At 46.2% G+C, this 16,993-nt stretch overlaps 1 protein-coding gene across 2 annotated transcripts in view; it reads right to left on the bottom strand.

Annotated features, from left to right (window-relative positions):
* Positions 1-16,993, bottom strand: part of MYOF (myoferlin) — a 161,840-nt gene that overhangs the window by 134,503 nt on the left and 10,344 nt on the right. For both annotated transcript variants that reach the window (XM_057530485.1, XM_057530486.1), the window contains exons 2-3: positions 5,474-5,529; positions 2,495-2,586 (exon numbers count right to left, since the gene is read on the bottom strand). In XM_057530485.1, the coding sequence (XP_057386468.1) occupies positions 2,495-2,586; positions 5,474-5,529 (148 nt within the window). The remainder of the gene's footprint in view (positions 1-2,494; positions 2,587-5,473; positions 5,530-16,993) is intronic.

Here is a 16,993-nt window from a genome sequence, read left to right as displayed (position 1 = left end):
AGAACTATTATTAGTAACAGTTAGGAGGCTACAGTGAGGCTTAATCACCCGCTTCCCCAGAACTTTGAAATCTGGTAAATAAAACTGCCCTCTGGAAGTTGGGGTGGGGGATAGCAAATCATATAATTGCTTCAAAGCTGAGATGTACAGCATAACCTTAAAAAGCTAGAATGGTTTTTCGATCCAAGAGAGTAGGTCCAGAATCTACCAGAATGTATTTATGTAGCTTAAGAAAAAAATGCATCGGTCACAAGGGACATTTGGTCAGCAATGAAACGTGGAAGAAAGGATCTCATGAAAGGTGACATGGGCAGTAGCTATCAAAGCTTGTCCGGGCTCTTAGTCTGACGCCATTAAGCAGAAGACCCCAATGACTAAGATGCCCATCTAAATTTACTGTCCAAATCAAGCCACTGTTGACAGCAAAAGCGACATCATAAATCATTGTGCTGGGACAACGAACCAGGACTATCCAAAGCAAATCAGAGCATATGGCCACCCTATCTCAACTAATTCATTCTAATTTACTGCTCTCACTGCAGTCTTCTGATCATACCAAATGTACCTGAGACTAAGACATACATTTTAAAATAAATTCACATTACTAAAACCTGGGATGCTTCTTACAATTGATGTGGGCATTTAATATCAGGCTTCTTCCCCCCCAACACCGCCCGCCCCAAACATGTTACTCATTTAATAGTACATCTTACAGTCAATGATATCTTACAATCAAAGATAGAGAGTAATTTGGCTTCCCATGTGAAATGACATGAAGGAAAACAGACATTTCTCCAAAGAAGACATACAGATGGCCAAAAAGCACATGAAAAGATGCTCAACATTGCTAATTATTAGACAAATGCAAATCAAAACTACAATGAGGTATCACCTCATACCAGTCTGAATGGCCATCATCAAAGAGTCTACAAACAATAAATGCTGGAGAGGGTGTGGAGAAAAGGGAACACTCCTACACTGTTGGTGGGAATGTACAATAAATTGGTGCAGCCACTGTGGAAAACAGTATGGAGGTTCCTCAGAAAACTAAAAATAGAGCTACCATATGATCCAGCAATCCCACCCTTGGGCATATATCCAGAGGAAACCATAATTCGAAAACATACATACACCCCAATGTTCATTGCAGCACTATTTACAAGAGCCAAGACATGGAAGCAACCTAAATGGCCATCGACAGAGGAGTGGATAAAGGAGATGTGGTACATATACACAATGGAATATTACTCAGCCGTGAAAAAGAACAAAATAATGCCATTTGCAGCAACATGGATGCACCTAGAGATTATCATACTAAATGAAGTTAAGTCGGACAGAGAAAGACAAATATCATATGATATCACTTCTATGTGGCATCTAAAAAAATAATACAAATGAACTTATTCACAAAACAGAAACAGACTCACAGACTTAATAGAAAACTTATGTTACCAAAGGGGAAAGGTGGGGGGGAGGGATAAATTAGGGGGTTGGGATTAACATATACACACTACTATATATAAAATAATCGACAAGGACCTACTGTATAGCACAGGGAACTCTACTCAGTACTCTGTAATAACCTATATGTGAAAAGAATCTGAAAAAGAATAGATACATGTATATGTATAACTAAATCACTTCGCTGTACACCTGAACCTAACACAATACTGTAAATCAACTATACTCCAATATAAAATAAAAATTTTTTTTAATTCATTAAAAAAAATTCATTAATCAGAGAGTAGAATGCCCTCCCCAACCAGGCAATTTATTTCCATTGGAAAATAACAAGTATTATGGTTTTAAGAATTGTTCTCTTGTGAGTTTAGTTAGTTTGGATTGATAACCTAAGACTGCGTTTCAAGTCTAAGACCAAAGTCTAGATCAGGAACTGGGGTGAATTTACTGAGGTCATTCTGTCCCACGGGAACCTCAGCTTTACCCAGGGGACAACTCTGTGTGCCACCACTGGGCACCACCATGACTCTTCCCCATCTGAAACTAGCAGGGGCAGTAAGAGTAGGAATCTGGTTTGGATCTGTTGGGTCTAAAAAACCAGCGAGGCATTAAAATGGTAGCAGGGCTGGAAAGAGAACTTGAATGAGACATACATGGGTTATACATAATCAGAAGAAGAAATGATTTTGTTTGTGTCCAATAAAGCTACAGTTTGGATAAATCATCAGTGCCTATATGTAGTTAACAAAGAAACTGCAGGAGCATAAAAAGGTTTCACTGTTAAGTGCCAAATTGGCTAGACTAGTGGTGGCTTAGTTTGCAACCTCTTATGAATACAGCAGTCATTGGGAAAGAGCACTGTGATTGATTAACCACACCTGATATTGGCTCATAAGGGGTGGAGGAGGGCACAGAATTAAAGCACAATTATATTGGAAATACTATAATATGTTATTAAAGATATGTTCCTTCAACAAAATAAGCAATAGTAAGACAATATGTAAAATGAGAAAAACAATTGAAATCGACTTACTTATTTTGTCCAATTGTCTCAAAATCTTTCACAACAATCCCAAGGGACGATGAAAAGTCCAGTGGTATACCCCTCAAGTCGAACTCCAAAATCTGTCCACAGGTAGGTTATAAAAACAAAGAGGCTGTTAAAAGGATCCGGGAATATATAATAAGACGCACCGATACTAAATATCAGGTCATCTCCACCAATGACAATCTTTTGAAGTACTCAGTTCTATAGTTAGATAAAAGTGATCAAATTCTGAACCTGGAGGCTGCTGAGGCTTGTGGGAAAGCAAACCAGACTCCTAGCTTCCCGTTTTCTAGACTCTGTGGCTTTGGACAAGTCACCAAATCCGTCTCATAGGCAGAGAACTAGACTTAATGCCTACCACAACTGTAGCACAAATAGAATAAAATATGTATGTGGAAATGCTTTCTTCAATGGTTATTTTTAAATTATTTGCTTTTCTTAATCATATTACTATCGAAGAAAGTGGTAAATAATCTAAGAAAACATTTTCTGAAATGCATCAGCCCCTTATTTTAAGTCCCACCATGGTCAGTGCTGTAGTCAGCTGAGTCTCTCATCTTAAGGCAGTAAATTGCTTTCTAACGGCAAATGTTAAAAAAAAAAAAAAAAAAATTAACTTAGTTCCACTGATGTCTTTGATTATGTAATAAGTGAATTAAATAAAGCAGTGCATGATGATGATCTGATGCTGCTTGTAATGGGTTTGGAATGGATGGAAGAGGAGTCTCACAGCTCATATTAGAACATACCTACCAATCCAAATGGGTTTGGGGTTGGCATTTCATTTAGGTTTGGTTTCAGTTATAAAGCTGCAATTGGGAAGTTTACTTGATAAATACATGTGCACTACGAGAAAAAAAATGCATTGGAAACAAAGTGGGGTAAGACGGATGATGCCCTGGGGAAAACACGCCTACTCATGTGACCATATACCTCTCTGCCATCGGCCACATGGATTGAGCGCAAATATAAAGAAGCATGTTGGGACTTCCCTGGTGACGCAGTGGTTAAGAATCCGCCTGCCAACGCAGGGGACACGGGTTCGAGACCTGGTCCGGGAAGATCCCACATGCCGCGGAGCAGCTAAGCCCGTGCACCACAACTACTGAGCCTGCACTCTAGAGCCCGAGAGCCACAACTACTGAGCCCACACGCCTACAGCCCGTGCTCCGCAACAAGAGAAGCCTGCGCACCGCAAGGACGAGTAGCCCCCGCTCACCACAATTAGAGAAAGCCCACGTGCAGCAACGAAGACCCAACACAGCCAAAAATAAATAAATTAATTAACTAATTAATTTAAAAAATAAAGAGGCATGTTATCACTAAATGCACACATACATGTACTTTTTATTTATTTTAGTCTTGGAGCTCTGTGTGAGGTGCTAGGAACCCACAGTTTCCACAGGGACCAAGCAGACAGGCCTCTGGCTCTCATGGAGCTGGCAGTCCAGCTGGCTGTGCTCTGGGTTCCAGTGAAAATTGCAGAGAAGTGGAATTCCCTCTCAACCTGCATGAAACCAGCAGGGCATTTCAGATAGGCATTAAGAAGCTTTTAGTCTTGGCCTCATCCAATGAGAACGAGTAGTCTTTATTCTATAGGGATACTGAAACTCGTTGGGAGGGGAAGGGGAGAAGGGATTTGCAGTTGGTGGAAGGAAGCCATCCCAGCCTTGTGACTTAGCAAAATAACAAAGACATTTATCACTGCACTTATCCAGAACGGTTTGACCTGGTTTTTGGAAAAACAATGGGGCAGATGTTCAAATTTTCAAAAATTAGTCAGCGTAGGAAAATCCTACTCAGTGGAAAGAATTAAAAATTTCACATATCTGTAAATCTATTAAACACTGAAACAATGTATAAAATAGATATAAAGTCAGTAGTGGGGGGGAGGTCTATAAATTATATCCATTCAATACAATATTACATAGTCAATAAAAATATTTTTGAATGGAATGATCGGGGTATATGTTCAGGATATAATAGTAGGAAAAAATAGGATAGGAAACTGTATTCACTGTATGATACTAATTGGCTAATTCTAAGACATCCTATTTTATTAAATGTATTCATTCAATAAATATTTGTTGATATCTCCGAGATGTTAACAGTAGTTGCTTCTGGATAGTAGGACCAAAAGTAATTTTTTTAAGCTAATCTGAAGTTTTCAAAATTTCTATATTAAGTATATATTACTTTTTATCAACATAAAAAATAAATGACACTCTTCCAGACACACAAAGTATCATGTCATACAGTCTCAATTAATTACATGCAGATATGTTTTTTTTTTAATTAATTAATTTTATTTAGTTATTTATGGCTGTGTTGGGTCTTCGTTTCTGTGCGAGGGCTTTCTCTAGTTGCGGCAAGCGGGGGCTACTCTTCATCGCGGTGCGCGGGCCTCTCACCATTGCGGCCTCTCTTGTTGCGGAGCACAGGCTCCAGACGCGCAGGCTCAGTAGTTGTGGCTCACGGGCCCAGCTGCTCTGTGGCATGTGGGATCTTCCCAGACCAGGGCTCGAACCCGTGTCCCCTGCATTGGCAGGCAGATTCTCAACCACTGCGCCACCAGGGAAGCCCAGATATGTTTTTAATTACAGAGCTTTCCCTCTGGGACTCCAGAGGTGATCTAATCCCACCCCTCGCTCTAGGGATGTACCCCAATTTGCAGCATAACTGGACAAGGTCACACAGCAAGCGCATGGCTGCACCAGGCTAGAACCCCACCCTCCTTCACCCATCCAGGCTCCACTTGCCACACCACTACTGCACAGGACATGTCACTGTGCAGTAGGGTCCTTAAGCTGCTCTGCTGTCTCTGTGGCCACAGAGGGAGGTGGAGGGGGTAGGGGTGAAATGCAGAGATTCTCCTTCCAAACGGAAGAGTTAACCTCTGACCGAAGATGGGACAATCAGAGGTAGCTTATCCAGTGAAACAAAATAGAAAAATAACGAAGTCACCTCATTCCACACTGGGTTGAGTTCACTATCGACTTTCTTTGTTTTCTTCTTCTCATCTGCAAATTAAAAATAAAAGATATCAGTCAATTAGAAATATTTACAGAGCCTGTACCATTCATCTGTTCATTCGAAGAACCTTTCCCTGAGGGCAAAAGGTGTGCCTACATTTTACCTCCATCTGACTAGGGTGAGGGCTACCTGAATCAGTTTTCCAAACTGAACAGCAGTTTTGGCCTAAAAACATTTTTCCCCTCTCCAGACCGACAAGGAGCTGAGGGATGGGAGACTCAAAATCACAGAAATGCTGTCATCCTCTGTCTCTCCCTCAGCAAATCCTGCAGACCAAGGTCACCCAGGGCCTGTGCATCTCCCCAGCTTGTGGCAGAAAGAAGCCAACGAAGGTAACCTTTGACCCACAGGTATCCCATTTTATAAATGAGGATACTGAGACTCAAAGGCGTTGAGGAATGTGTCTGACCTCATATGCAGCAGTGGTGCCCTGATAGAAACCTGGAATTTCAGCTCTGAAGCCCATGCTGCCTTTGCATGTGATAAGACCCCAACACAGCTTAAAGATTATGCTGGATTCCCCCTCACAGCCCTAATACAAGGTAATTCGTAGATGAACACTTTCTAGGACCGGCAGAGAATTGGGCCTTTCATTTACTCCTGGCTCACTGTTTCTGAGGACACAAGGTCTTCTTTCTCTGCATCTGAGACTGGACAGTACACCTGCCCAGATGAGTAAATGTTTATCTAGCTAGTGCCTAAAGCTTCCTTGGAGCAAAGTCCAAAGAGCAGGGGCTTCTACTGAGTCCCTGAGTCCCCAGACACTTAACAAAATGAAAGCTAAGTTTCAGTACAAAAGGCTTTGTAAACCTTAGCTCACCTGTTTTCAGGGGGAAAAAAAGTTTTTCTTCCTGTGGGTCTCTTCTACCATCACACAGAACACTCACAACACTCTGACACCAGATGTATTGGGCGGGGCATGTTCCCCCAACCAAGCAATCTTCTGCAACATCAGCTGGGTGTTCTAGAATTTAACTCAATCCTGACACTGTCTCCCTGGAGTTAGCATCAGATCCCAGGGCTTAAGGGCTCGGTCCCACAAGACTGCCCCCACCCCCAGACACCAACAGCAAGTGCAGGTTGTCACCTGGGCTTCTAACCAATTGGCGATAAATCTGAGGTTCCTATGACCCCATCCTTGGGTTCAATTAATTTGCTAGAGCAGCTCACAGAACTCAGGAAAACACTTACTTACATTTACCAGTTTATTATAGGATTGATAAACGATATAGATGAACAGCTAGCTGAAGAGATACATGGGGTGAGGTCTGAGAGGGTCCCAAGCACAGGAGCTTCTGTCACCATGGAGTTGGGGGTGCGTTGCCCTCCTGGTACATGGATGTGTTCACCCACCTGGAAGGTCTCTGAACCCCATACTTCTGGGATTTTTATGGAGGCTTCATCACGTAGGCATGATCAATTATTAACCCCATTTCCAGCCCTTCTCCCCACTCTAGAGAAGTGGAGCTGGGGCTGAAAATCCCCAGCTTCTAATCATGGCTTCGTCTTTCTGGTGACCAGCCCCCATCCAGGAGCCCATCCGGAGTGGCTTCAATAGAACAAAAGATACTCCTAGTACTCTTATCCCTTAGGAAGTTACAAGGGTTTTAGGAGCTCTGTGCCAGGAAAAATGAGCGAGGGCGTGGGGTTGGGGGGAAGATACAGACCAACATATATTTTTTCTATTATCTCACATCACCTAATCTCCTTCAAACCCTAGGAGGTACGTATAATTATTTTCATCCCCCTTTCACAGCTAAGGAAACTGAGAAGTCAAGTAACGAATTCAAAGTCACCGAGTTAGTAAGTGGGGCAGAGCTAGGTTTTGGACCCAGGCAGTCTCATGTTGGTGGCCAAGCTTTGAACCACTCCTCAGCTTCCCCTCTACTGCTGTGGAATGGAGAAGGTAGTGGGTTTTGTTCAGCTGAATGTCACGTTGCTAAGGCTCCCAGCACACGGCCAGCTGTGGGACTAGCCACCTCATTCTTCCACGACCTCAGCATAGCAAAGCTATGAGTCATCATCCTCACTGTGCTAAGCATTAACTCCTCCACTTGAGTGGGCTCCCATCGCCCAACTGGCTTCCCTTTTTAAACTTCGGCAGGACTTGACTCATCAGCTCATGCCTGGACCTATCCTGACTCTGACTCTGGTCTTTCTATGCAGCCTCCAGAGCCCCTCACTGGATCAGATTCTGATGTCACCTAGAAGTGGTCCTGATTTCCCCTCTCACACTTCCATATTGACCCCACTCACTCTTCCCCTCGTCTGACAGAAACCTCTCAATCTTCCTCTCTGGTACAGTACCAGAAAGTGTGGGAGAAAAAGAGAAGCCCTGCAAAGGATGTTGAAATCGATGGAACTGGTCAAAATGGCTTCTATCCACAATGGTAGCTGCTCCCTCTAAATAACGATCTACAGGTGCCAGGCTGTGCATTCTACTGCGGTGACTCTAAATCCTTACAATAAACCTTCAAGGTAAACATTCTCATCCTCATTTTATAGACAAGGTGGTTAACTGAGAAAATCTGGTTAACTTGTCCAAGGTCATACAGCTGATAAGGAAACAGAGCCAGAATCTGTACCTACGTCTCCCTGGCTCCAAAACCTGAGTGTGTGTTTGCTACCACACCAATGCCTCACTTGAAGCTGTCAGAAACGTTGAATAAAGAAGAAGCATAGGGACTTCCCTGGTGGTGCAGTGGTTAAAAATCCGCCTGCCAATGCAGGGGACACGGGTTCGAGCCCTGGTCCGGGAAGATCCCACATGCCGTGGAGCAACTAAGCCCGTGTGCCACAACTACCGAGCCCACATGCCACAACTACTGAAGCCCGCGCACCTAGAGCCTGTGCTCTGCGACGAGAAGCCACCGCAATGAGAAGCCTGTGCGCCGCAACAAAGAGTAGCCCCGGCTCGCCGCAACTAGAGAAAGCCCGCGCGCAGCAACCAAGACCCAACGCAGCCAAAAATAAATAAAAATAAGTAAATAAGTTTATTAAAAAAAAAAAAGAAGAAGATGCATAGATACGATGTGTGTGATGGTCTTGGCATCCTGGGCAGTGGCCATAGGAAAAGTCCAAGGTCAGGTTTCAGGTATCCTGAAAGTGTCTAAGACTGCATGCTCCAAGACATAAAATATTACATCTGGGAGTTCTTCTGGAGAGAGAGTTTATTGCTGTCATCAGATTCAAATGAGTTAGGGACCTTGACAAAGGTTAGGAATTCCTGCCTTTGACAAGCATGAAAGGGCACCATTAATGTCCCTGCAGCTCACCACCACCCTTGCTGCCATAACCAGGGCTTGGGGTGGGGGAAGTGGGAGAATAGGGTGGAGAACTGAGTCAGGAAGGAGTGAATCTGGACCCTGAGATCATGGCAGGCATTCAAGAGAGAAGATGGGCAACTGTATGAGGTCCCAGCAAGTAGGTAAAGCAAGGAGAAGGCAGCAAATAATTTATAGAAATTGGGTACAAGGCTTAGGACTGGGAGCAAGGTTTTGAAGCAAAATTCCAGTCTCCTCTAAGTCCCTAAGATTCCAGGCAGGGAGCTAAGGCAGGAATAAGGGTTCCAGGGAAGCTGCGGAAAGAGTCAGCACTTGCCCACTTGAATTGAGTCCCAAGCCTGGTTACTGACCTGGGAATCAGAGTGTGGGAAGGCACAGCTGCAAGGCTATCTTGATGCTGAGCCTGGTACCACTGACCCTCCTCCCCCAGTGGAGATGGTTCCAGAGTCAGCAGCTGAAGAGTGTGGAAAAGGTCACTTGTTCATTCATTCTCATTTATTAAGCACTTACTATGTGCTAGTAACTGGAGAAACAAAAGAGTGTAAGATAGTCCCTGGTCTTAAAATGTTCCATCAATGTAGTTTATGGGCTATTGAATAGAGGAACCAAACAAATCTTTCTGCATGTTTTCACCAAAAACAAAAAGCCCCATCATGCTCTTTCTTGCTTTATTCTTATCTTGGAGTTCCCTCCCATAAGAGGAGGAATAATGAGAGTGATGACTGGCCAGGTCAGGCCAAGGGACCTGGTAGCTCAGCCCACGGAAATGATCCGCTAAGTGAGTTCTTCCACGACATTAATCAACTTCCTGATTCCTCCATCCAACAAATATTTCTGAAATATCAGTTGCCAAGCACCGAAACGGTCACTGTGGGGTCCCGCTCTCAAGGAGGAGGTAGATATGGCCACAGGTAACTGATATGGAAAGAAGGCTTCAGAGGGGTACAGATGAAAATGCAAATTCAGAGGAAGGGGAGGTGACTTCAGGCTGTGGGAACCAGAGGCCTCACAGAGGAAGCAGAGGCTGAGCAGGGGATAGAAGGAACTGAAAGCGTGGAGTTGGGAAGAAAAGGTCACTCCAGGTGAGGGCAACAGCATGGTGGGTCAGCCACGGATGAAGAGACAACAGGTTATGTCTGGGGACACTGCACAGCCCAATGGGCTGGAACCACAGTGTGCGTAAGGAAGTCAAGGCAACCAGGCTGTGTGGGAAGGTTATGGTCACACGACGAAGCCCTGAATGCCAGGCAAAGCTTCCCTTGGCTGATACACGCCACTTAGGAAGGAGGATGTTAGAAACTGGACTTTATAATGTCAAGAATTCATTATCCAACGAAAAACACCAAGTTGCTCAACAAATCTTCCAAGACATGTTCCTGAACACATGATTCAGTTGTGTGTTGAGAACAAAGCAGAGGGGTTGAGTCCCAGCAGATGCCACTGATAGACCACAGACGGGGTGGGACTATGCATGTGGAACTTCATGCCCCACCCGGTACTTGTGCATAATGCTGATGCTAATTGCGCTGCCCTCTAGGGGCGCACCCTCCCAGCCAAGCATGTGCCAAATCCTTCACATACATCATTTCATTTAATCCTTCTAGCAAGCTTGCAAAGTAGGCACTGTTATTATCCCCAATTTGCAAGTGGGCAAAGCAATCCCAGAATGGTGAGATAACTTGCCCAAGATCACGGAGCTAGGAAGAAAACCTCTAACTCAGGACTAGTCTGACTCTACCCTCCTATCTCTCTAGTTAATAAGGAAAAATAAAGAAGTTGGCATTAGCTCCTACCTTTGTGGAGAAACCCAACCCAACCCCTTCCAAGAAGGAGGCTCTGATTTTTTAATCAAAATGTGTACACATCAGGGCTTCCCTGGTGGCACAGTGGTTAAGAATCCACCTGCCAATGAAGGGGACGGGGGTTCGAGCCCTGGTCCGGGAAGACCCCAGGTGCCGCGGAGCAACTAAGCCTGTGCACCACAACTACTGAGCCCGTGTGCCACAACTACTGAAGCCCGCACGCCTAGAGCCCGTGGTCCTCAAGAGAAGCCACCACAATGAGAAGTCCACGCACTGCAACAAAGAGTAGCCCCTGCTCAACGCAACTAGAGAAAGCCTGCGTGCAGCAAGGAAGACCCAACGCAGCCAAAAATAAATTAATTAATTTTAAAAAAATGTGCACACATTACATTTTATTGCCTTTTCTCACATGTCAGCCAAAAAAGTACATAAATTCCTGTCTTATCAGCAGCCACAACGTCACACATTTATTCAATTATTCCACATCTTTTTTTTAAAAAAGGCCTCAGTTGCAGGCACTAAACATCAGATTAAATTACAGGAAACGCTTTCCCCTTCTCCACATCCCCTACCTCCCCCTGTTCCCACCTCTAATGTCATGAAGAGAACTGTTTCTGCATACGGTAAGGAATTAAATACTTTCAACCCAGAACATAACAATTGATTCAAATGCAGAATACACTCTGGACCATGATTCAAGGCATCCTTTGAGACATTTCCTGTTTTTTGATTAGCTACACTTGCTTCCCTCTCAGTTCTGTGAAGGTCACCATTGCAGTAATTAACTCCCATGCCAACCTCCCAATAACATTTCCCAAGAACTGAACAAGCACTCCTTGCCAAGCCACCATGCCCTCTTGCACGGAACCATTTCCTTTGCTGTTCACCTACAGTGTGAACCCTTATTGAAATGGCGAGAGAGACACCATGACTCCTAAGACCGGATTGGTACATCCGTGCTGAGAGGACCAGGGTGATTGTTAATCGTATGTCAACTTGGCTAGTCTATGGTGTCAGTTGTTTGGTCCAACACTAGTCTAGATGTTGCTGCGAAGGTGTTTTATAGATGTGATTAACCCTTGCAATCAACTGTCTTTAAGTAAAGCAGATTATTCTCTTTAAGGTGGGTGGGCCTCATCCAAACAGCTGAAGGCCTTAAGAGGAAAAACTGAGGTTTCCTAGAGAAGAAAGAATTCTGCCTCAAGACTGTATCAGAAGATCCTGCCCAAGTTTCCAGCCTGCTTGCCTGCCCTTTAGATTTCAGTCTCAAGACTACATCAACTCTTACCTGAATTTCCAGCCTACTCGTCTGCTGTTGGGCTGCACCCCGCAGGCCTACAAGGCCTGTGCTTGCCCAGCTTCAAAACCAAGGAAAGAGCCCAGAGTCAGCAACAGAGACATCAATGGTTTAATGGAGGCGGGGAGCTTACACGTCTGAAGCAGGGTCCTGGAGGGACACCCCACCATGTGCTGCAGACGGCAGGCAGGATGTGGTGGCAGTCTTCAGTCCCGGGAAGAAGGGGAGGCTACCACTTATAGGGGAATTGACGTCAGATGCGCTCATTAGTTACCAGGGAAACCAGCAGAGGGGCACGTCCTTCACGGCCCCTTTGATAAGAACAATCACCAGCTGGGGCCTGGGGCAAGTAAGTAGGAAGGTGAGTCAGGTGAGTAAGATACAGGTAAAGCAGGCACTGGTCGGGCAGAGAACAAGAGAACAGCCATCTTGAGTGGCCTGACCATATACCTGCCCCAGAAATTTCAGTCTTGCCAGCCCCTACAATTGCATGAGCCCTCTTCCCCCTCTCTGTCTCTGTCCCTCTCTCGCTGTCTCTGTCTCTCTCCATTTATATGTACATATATACTATTGGTTCCAGAGAAACAGAACCAACTGGTAATACCAGGTGCCCATGGAAGTAATAACATCTATGACAGTAACACATTTTACATACTTCCAAATACATACACACCATCTCACTGATCCTAACAATCCTGCAAGGAGAAGACAGGTATTGGTCCAGCTCTTCTCATTGGGCTTTCAAATCAGGGAACTCTCCATTTCTCTGAGCTGTTACCTCAGGGAGACATAAGGCTCAACCACCAAGCTCAGAGCCCCTCTTGTGTGAACTGGTGAATTTAGACTAGATGATCTCTAAGTTTTCCTCCAGGTCCAATATGAAGCGCCCCCAAGTCCTGACTGGTTAGATGGCTGCGTCTTACTGAGATGGCCCCAGGAGAAATGGGGGTGCTACTTACAAAGCTTTCTTAAGTAACTCAGCTCTTTGGTACGCAAGGTAGATCAGCCATGCAGCTAAACTTGACCTCCCATTCAGAAATACTTCTGCATCTTCTCTGGGTCCTGGATTATGCCCCCTTTGTTTTGAGAAACATTCACAGACATACACAAAGGCATCCACTATTTGGCTTAAAATTTCACAGAGCCCCCTGAAGCCCTTCCACACATGGCTAACAGTTATTAAGTGCTCTGACCTAGTCACTGTTCCCAGTGCCTCCCATGACTGTCTCATTTAATCTTCACACCAACCCTAAGAGGTAAGTCCTATTATGATTATCTCCAGTTACAGAGGAAGAAACCAAGACACAGAGAGGGTAAGCAACTTATCAGAAGTCACACAGCAAGTGAGTGGTAGAGCAAGGATTCAAACTCTAGAAGATACAGACACAGAGCAATTTCCAGAATTGGAGGATTAAGACCAGAGAGTGACTCCTTAAAGGCTGGAACTGCATTATTAACATTGTTATCCCCCCCCACCCCCGAGTCATTTCTCCATGATTTGAATGAAATGGACTTGATAAGCTCATATAAGTATTATGACTAAAGTTGCTTTAATGATTAAGAAAATGAATACAAAGTGCTCAGCACAGGGCCCAGCACATCGTAAGCACTAAACCAGCAGGAGCTAGTACATCAGTATTATTTCTTCTTACGGCACCTGAGCAGCACCCATCGTGGACTCCGGGAGGTTTCCCAGGCTGTGGAACCCTCTCTGGAGGGCAGGGCCCCAGTGACTAAAGGAAGTGCCCAGAGGCCTGGGCACAGCCCTGGTGGAGCAAGTCTGCCACGTGGCTCCAATCCAGGCCTCTGACGCTCGCCAGAGGCAGCTGGCATGTGGGTAGTGCCTGCTCCTCCCTGGCAGTGAGCCTAGCAGCTACCAGCATCTGGAAGAACGTCCACAAGAACTAGGAGGCAGGGAAGGCCCCAGGAAGGGCTAGCAGGAGACTACTCCGCCCTCAGGTGTTAGAGAGACTTGGGGGAGCATGAAGACAGGTGGCCCATCCAGGTCAATGTGGCTGAAGGAGTATCTCTATTTGCTTCCCAACCGGCTGCACTAATGCTCCAGGAGATGTTGCCAAACCGGTTCTAGGAGAAAGGCATTTTGGCCAAACGGCAACTGTGATACAAAGCGAGGCTGTTTTGTAAACTTCTGAAACAGTCACTGACATTGCTGATTAAAGGAACGCCCAGACAAAAAGGCAGGCTGGGTTACTGCTCAGCTTTCTGTTCCCAGTGCCCCAGTGGCCTCTGGAGCCGCCCCTTCAGGCACACACACTCTTGAATCAAAACCAAATCCTCAGGGGAGCTGCGGTGAAGCCCAGTCAATCTGAACAACCCATACAGCATCTACTTCCTAAAAGCTGACCCTGGGGTGCGGTCACGTTCCAGGCCTGCCAACTGCCTGGGCTGCGGGTGAAGGGAGCCCAAGTGGGCCAGGCACCTGGGTCGGCTCTCTCGGTGGAGAACTGAATACGAGCATCCATTCTGTGCCAGACACTTTAAACACATTCACGTCAAATCCGTACTCGGGAGTGTTGGGCTGCACCCTGCAGGCCTACGAGGCCTGTGCTTGCCCAGCTTCAAGACCAAAGAAAGAGCCCGGAGTCAGCAACAGAGACATCAATGGTTTAACGGAGTGGGGGGGCTTACACGTCTGAAGCAAGGTCCTGGAGCGACACCCCACCATGTGCAGCGAACGATGGGCAGGACGCAGTGACAGTCTTCACTCCCGGGGAGGGAGTCCCGTGTGGTGGAGGAGAGGTTACCAGTTATAGGGAATTGACATCAGGTGGGCTCATTAGTTACCAGGGAAACCAGCAGAGGGGCACGTCCCTCACGGCCCCTTTGATAAGAACAATCACCAGCTGGGGCCTGGGGCAAGTACCTAGGAAGGTGAGTCAGGTGAGTAAGATACAGGAGAAGCAGGCATTGGTCCGGCAGGGGATGTACAGAGAGCAAGAGAACAGCCATCTTGAGTGGCCTGACCACACACTTGGGGGCGGCTCTGGGTTTGTGAAAACCAGGGGTGTCCTGTCTGTATTGTATCTGTGGTATCTGGTTGCAGTGCCCCTCTACATACCTGACCCCAGGGATATCTCGGAAGAGAGGCGGACCAAGATTGTAAGGGTTATACAGGGTATGTAGGGGTGGAGTATACACTGTCAGGCCACTCAAGATGGCTGTTCTCTTGCTCTCTCTACATCCCCTGCCCGACCAGTGCCTGCTTCTCCTGTATCTTACTCACCTGACTCACCTTCCTAGTACTTGCCCCAGGCCCCAGCTGGTAATTGTCCATATCAAAGGGGCCGGGAGGGGCGTGCCCCTCTGCTGGTTTGCCTGGTAACTAATGAGCCCACCTGATGTCAGTTCCCCTATAATTGGTAATCTCCCCACCCTGCCCCCAGCCCCCAGTGAAGACTGCCACCATGTCCTGCCCACCATCTACCACACATGGTGGGGTGTTGCTCTAGGATCTTGCTTCAGACGTGTAAGCTCCCCACTCCATTAAACCACTGATGTCCCTGTTGCTGACTCCGGGCTCTTTCTTTGGTCTTGAAGCTGGGCAAGCACAGTCCTTGTAGGCCTGCAGGGTGCAGCCCAACAGGGAGGTACTAATATCCCCATTTTGCAGATGAGGAAACTGAGGTTTAGGGATGTTAACTGACTTGCCCAAGATCACAGAGCTACTAACTGGCAGAGCTGAGCTTCAGCCCCATGCCTGCCTCATTTCCAAACCTGTGCTCTTCACCAGCACCTCAGGCTGAGGGTGCCGGGCAACCTGCTACATTCTCACCACTTACCAGCTGGGTGACCTTGGGCACTGACTCCAACTCTCCATACCTAGATTTCGTCATTAATAAACATGGCAACCTAATGCCCAGGAGTAATAGGTACCAAATTTGGGGCTCACGCCAGGCACTCTTCAAAGGGCTTCGTATGTTAGCTGTTGCTATTATTATCCTTATTTAAGCCCAATAGCACAATAAAATTAAGTAGTTTGTCCAGGCTCACCTGCTAGTAAGAAACAAAGCCAGAATCTTGATGCAGGTGTTCTGGCTCCTAAGACTCAACCTCTGGTGACTCTGGCTAACATGTTTCTGAGACATAATTTGCTAGAGACTGAATTAAGGCTGGTGCTCTGCAGATTCACTTCGGACCCTGCTTGAGGAGATGACTTCCTATTGTTTCAAGAGGGCCCCTCAAGGCCTCAGTGTTCTGGAAAAGGGGATGAAAAAGGTCACCTTGTAGGGTTGCATTGAGGATCAAAGGAGAGAGCGTGAAAGTGCCAGGACACAAGGGACATGCCTCTGTGTAGGATTCACATCAGAATCATAAACGGCTTCCATCAGACAACATGAAGAGGATCCAGTTCCTCTGCCCTCCCTGACTCCAAGAGATCGTATCAAGAGAAAATAGTCACAGAAAAGAACTTTGAAAATAAGCACAAAGCACTGAGTCAAAAGCTTGATAACTCCATCCTAACCCTCCTAGGCAACAATCTTAGCTGAATTATGACTCTCAGCCTCAGATCTTGGTATCCCATAATTAATCGTCTCTTTTAATGGGATTTTTGCCATTCCCAGCAGTTTTGAGATCCACTGCACTCAGCCCTCCTTCCTATGCTGAGAAGAGCTTTGGCCTCGGGGCTCTTGAGCTGAGCTGGGCTGGTCAGTTGCTGCAGGTATGAGGGAGAGCTGGAGATCAGGAGTGTCTGTGGATGGCAGCTTGTTAGTGGGAGAGGATGGAGGGTAGATTTAATGCAAGAGAGATGCCAAGCACTGGGAAAACCAGACACGCACGACGCAGTGGGAAAGTGCATGAGACAAAGAGTCTTGGTCTGGGATTCGAGGCCTTGCCTCTTCCTGGTCACCCAGCTTTGGCCACTCTTGTCCTCTCTGAGACTCAAGGTGCTCATTTGTGAAATGAGTATAAACAATACATGTCCTGGACACCTGCTAGAGTTGTTGTGAAGAACAAACACAATCAAGCCCAGGAAAGGGCTTTCTGCCCTGTAAGTGCCCTGGGAACAAGCTCCTTCCTCAGGCCATGTCACACATGGGAGGCCACC

The sequence above is a fragment of the Balaenoptera acutorostrata genome, chromosome 16 (genome assembly GCF_949987535.1).
Source record: "Balaenoptera acutorostrata chromosome 16, mBalAcu1.1, whole genome shotgun sequence".
NCBI lineage: Eukaryota > Metazoa > Chordata > Mammalia > Artiodactyla > Balaenopteridae > Balaenoptera > Balaenoptera acutorostrata.
The sequence above is the reverse complement of the archived record's forward strand: the minus strand, read 5'-3'. Positions and strand labels throughout refer to the sequence as shown.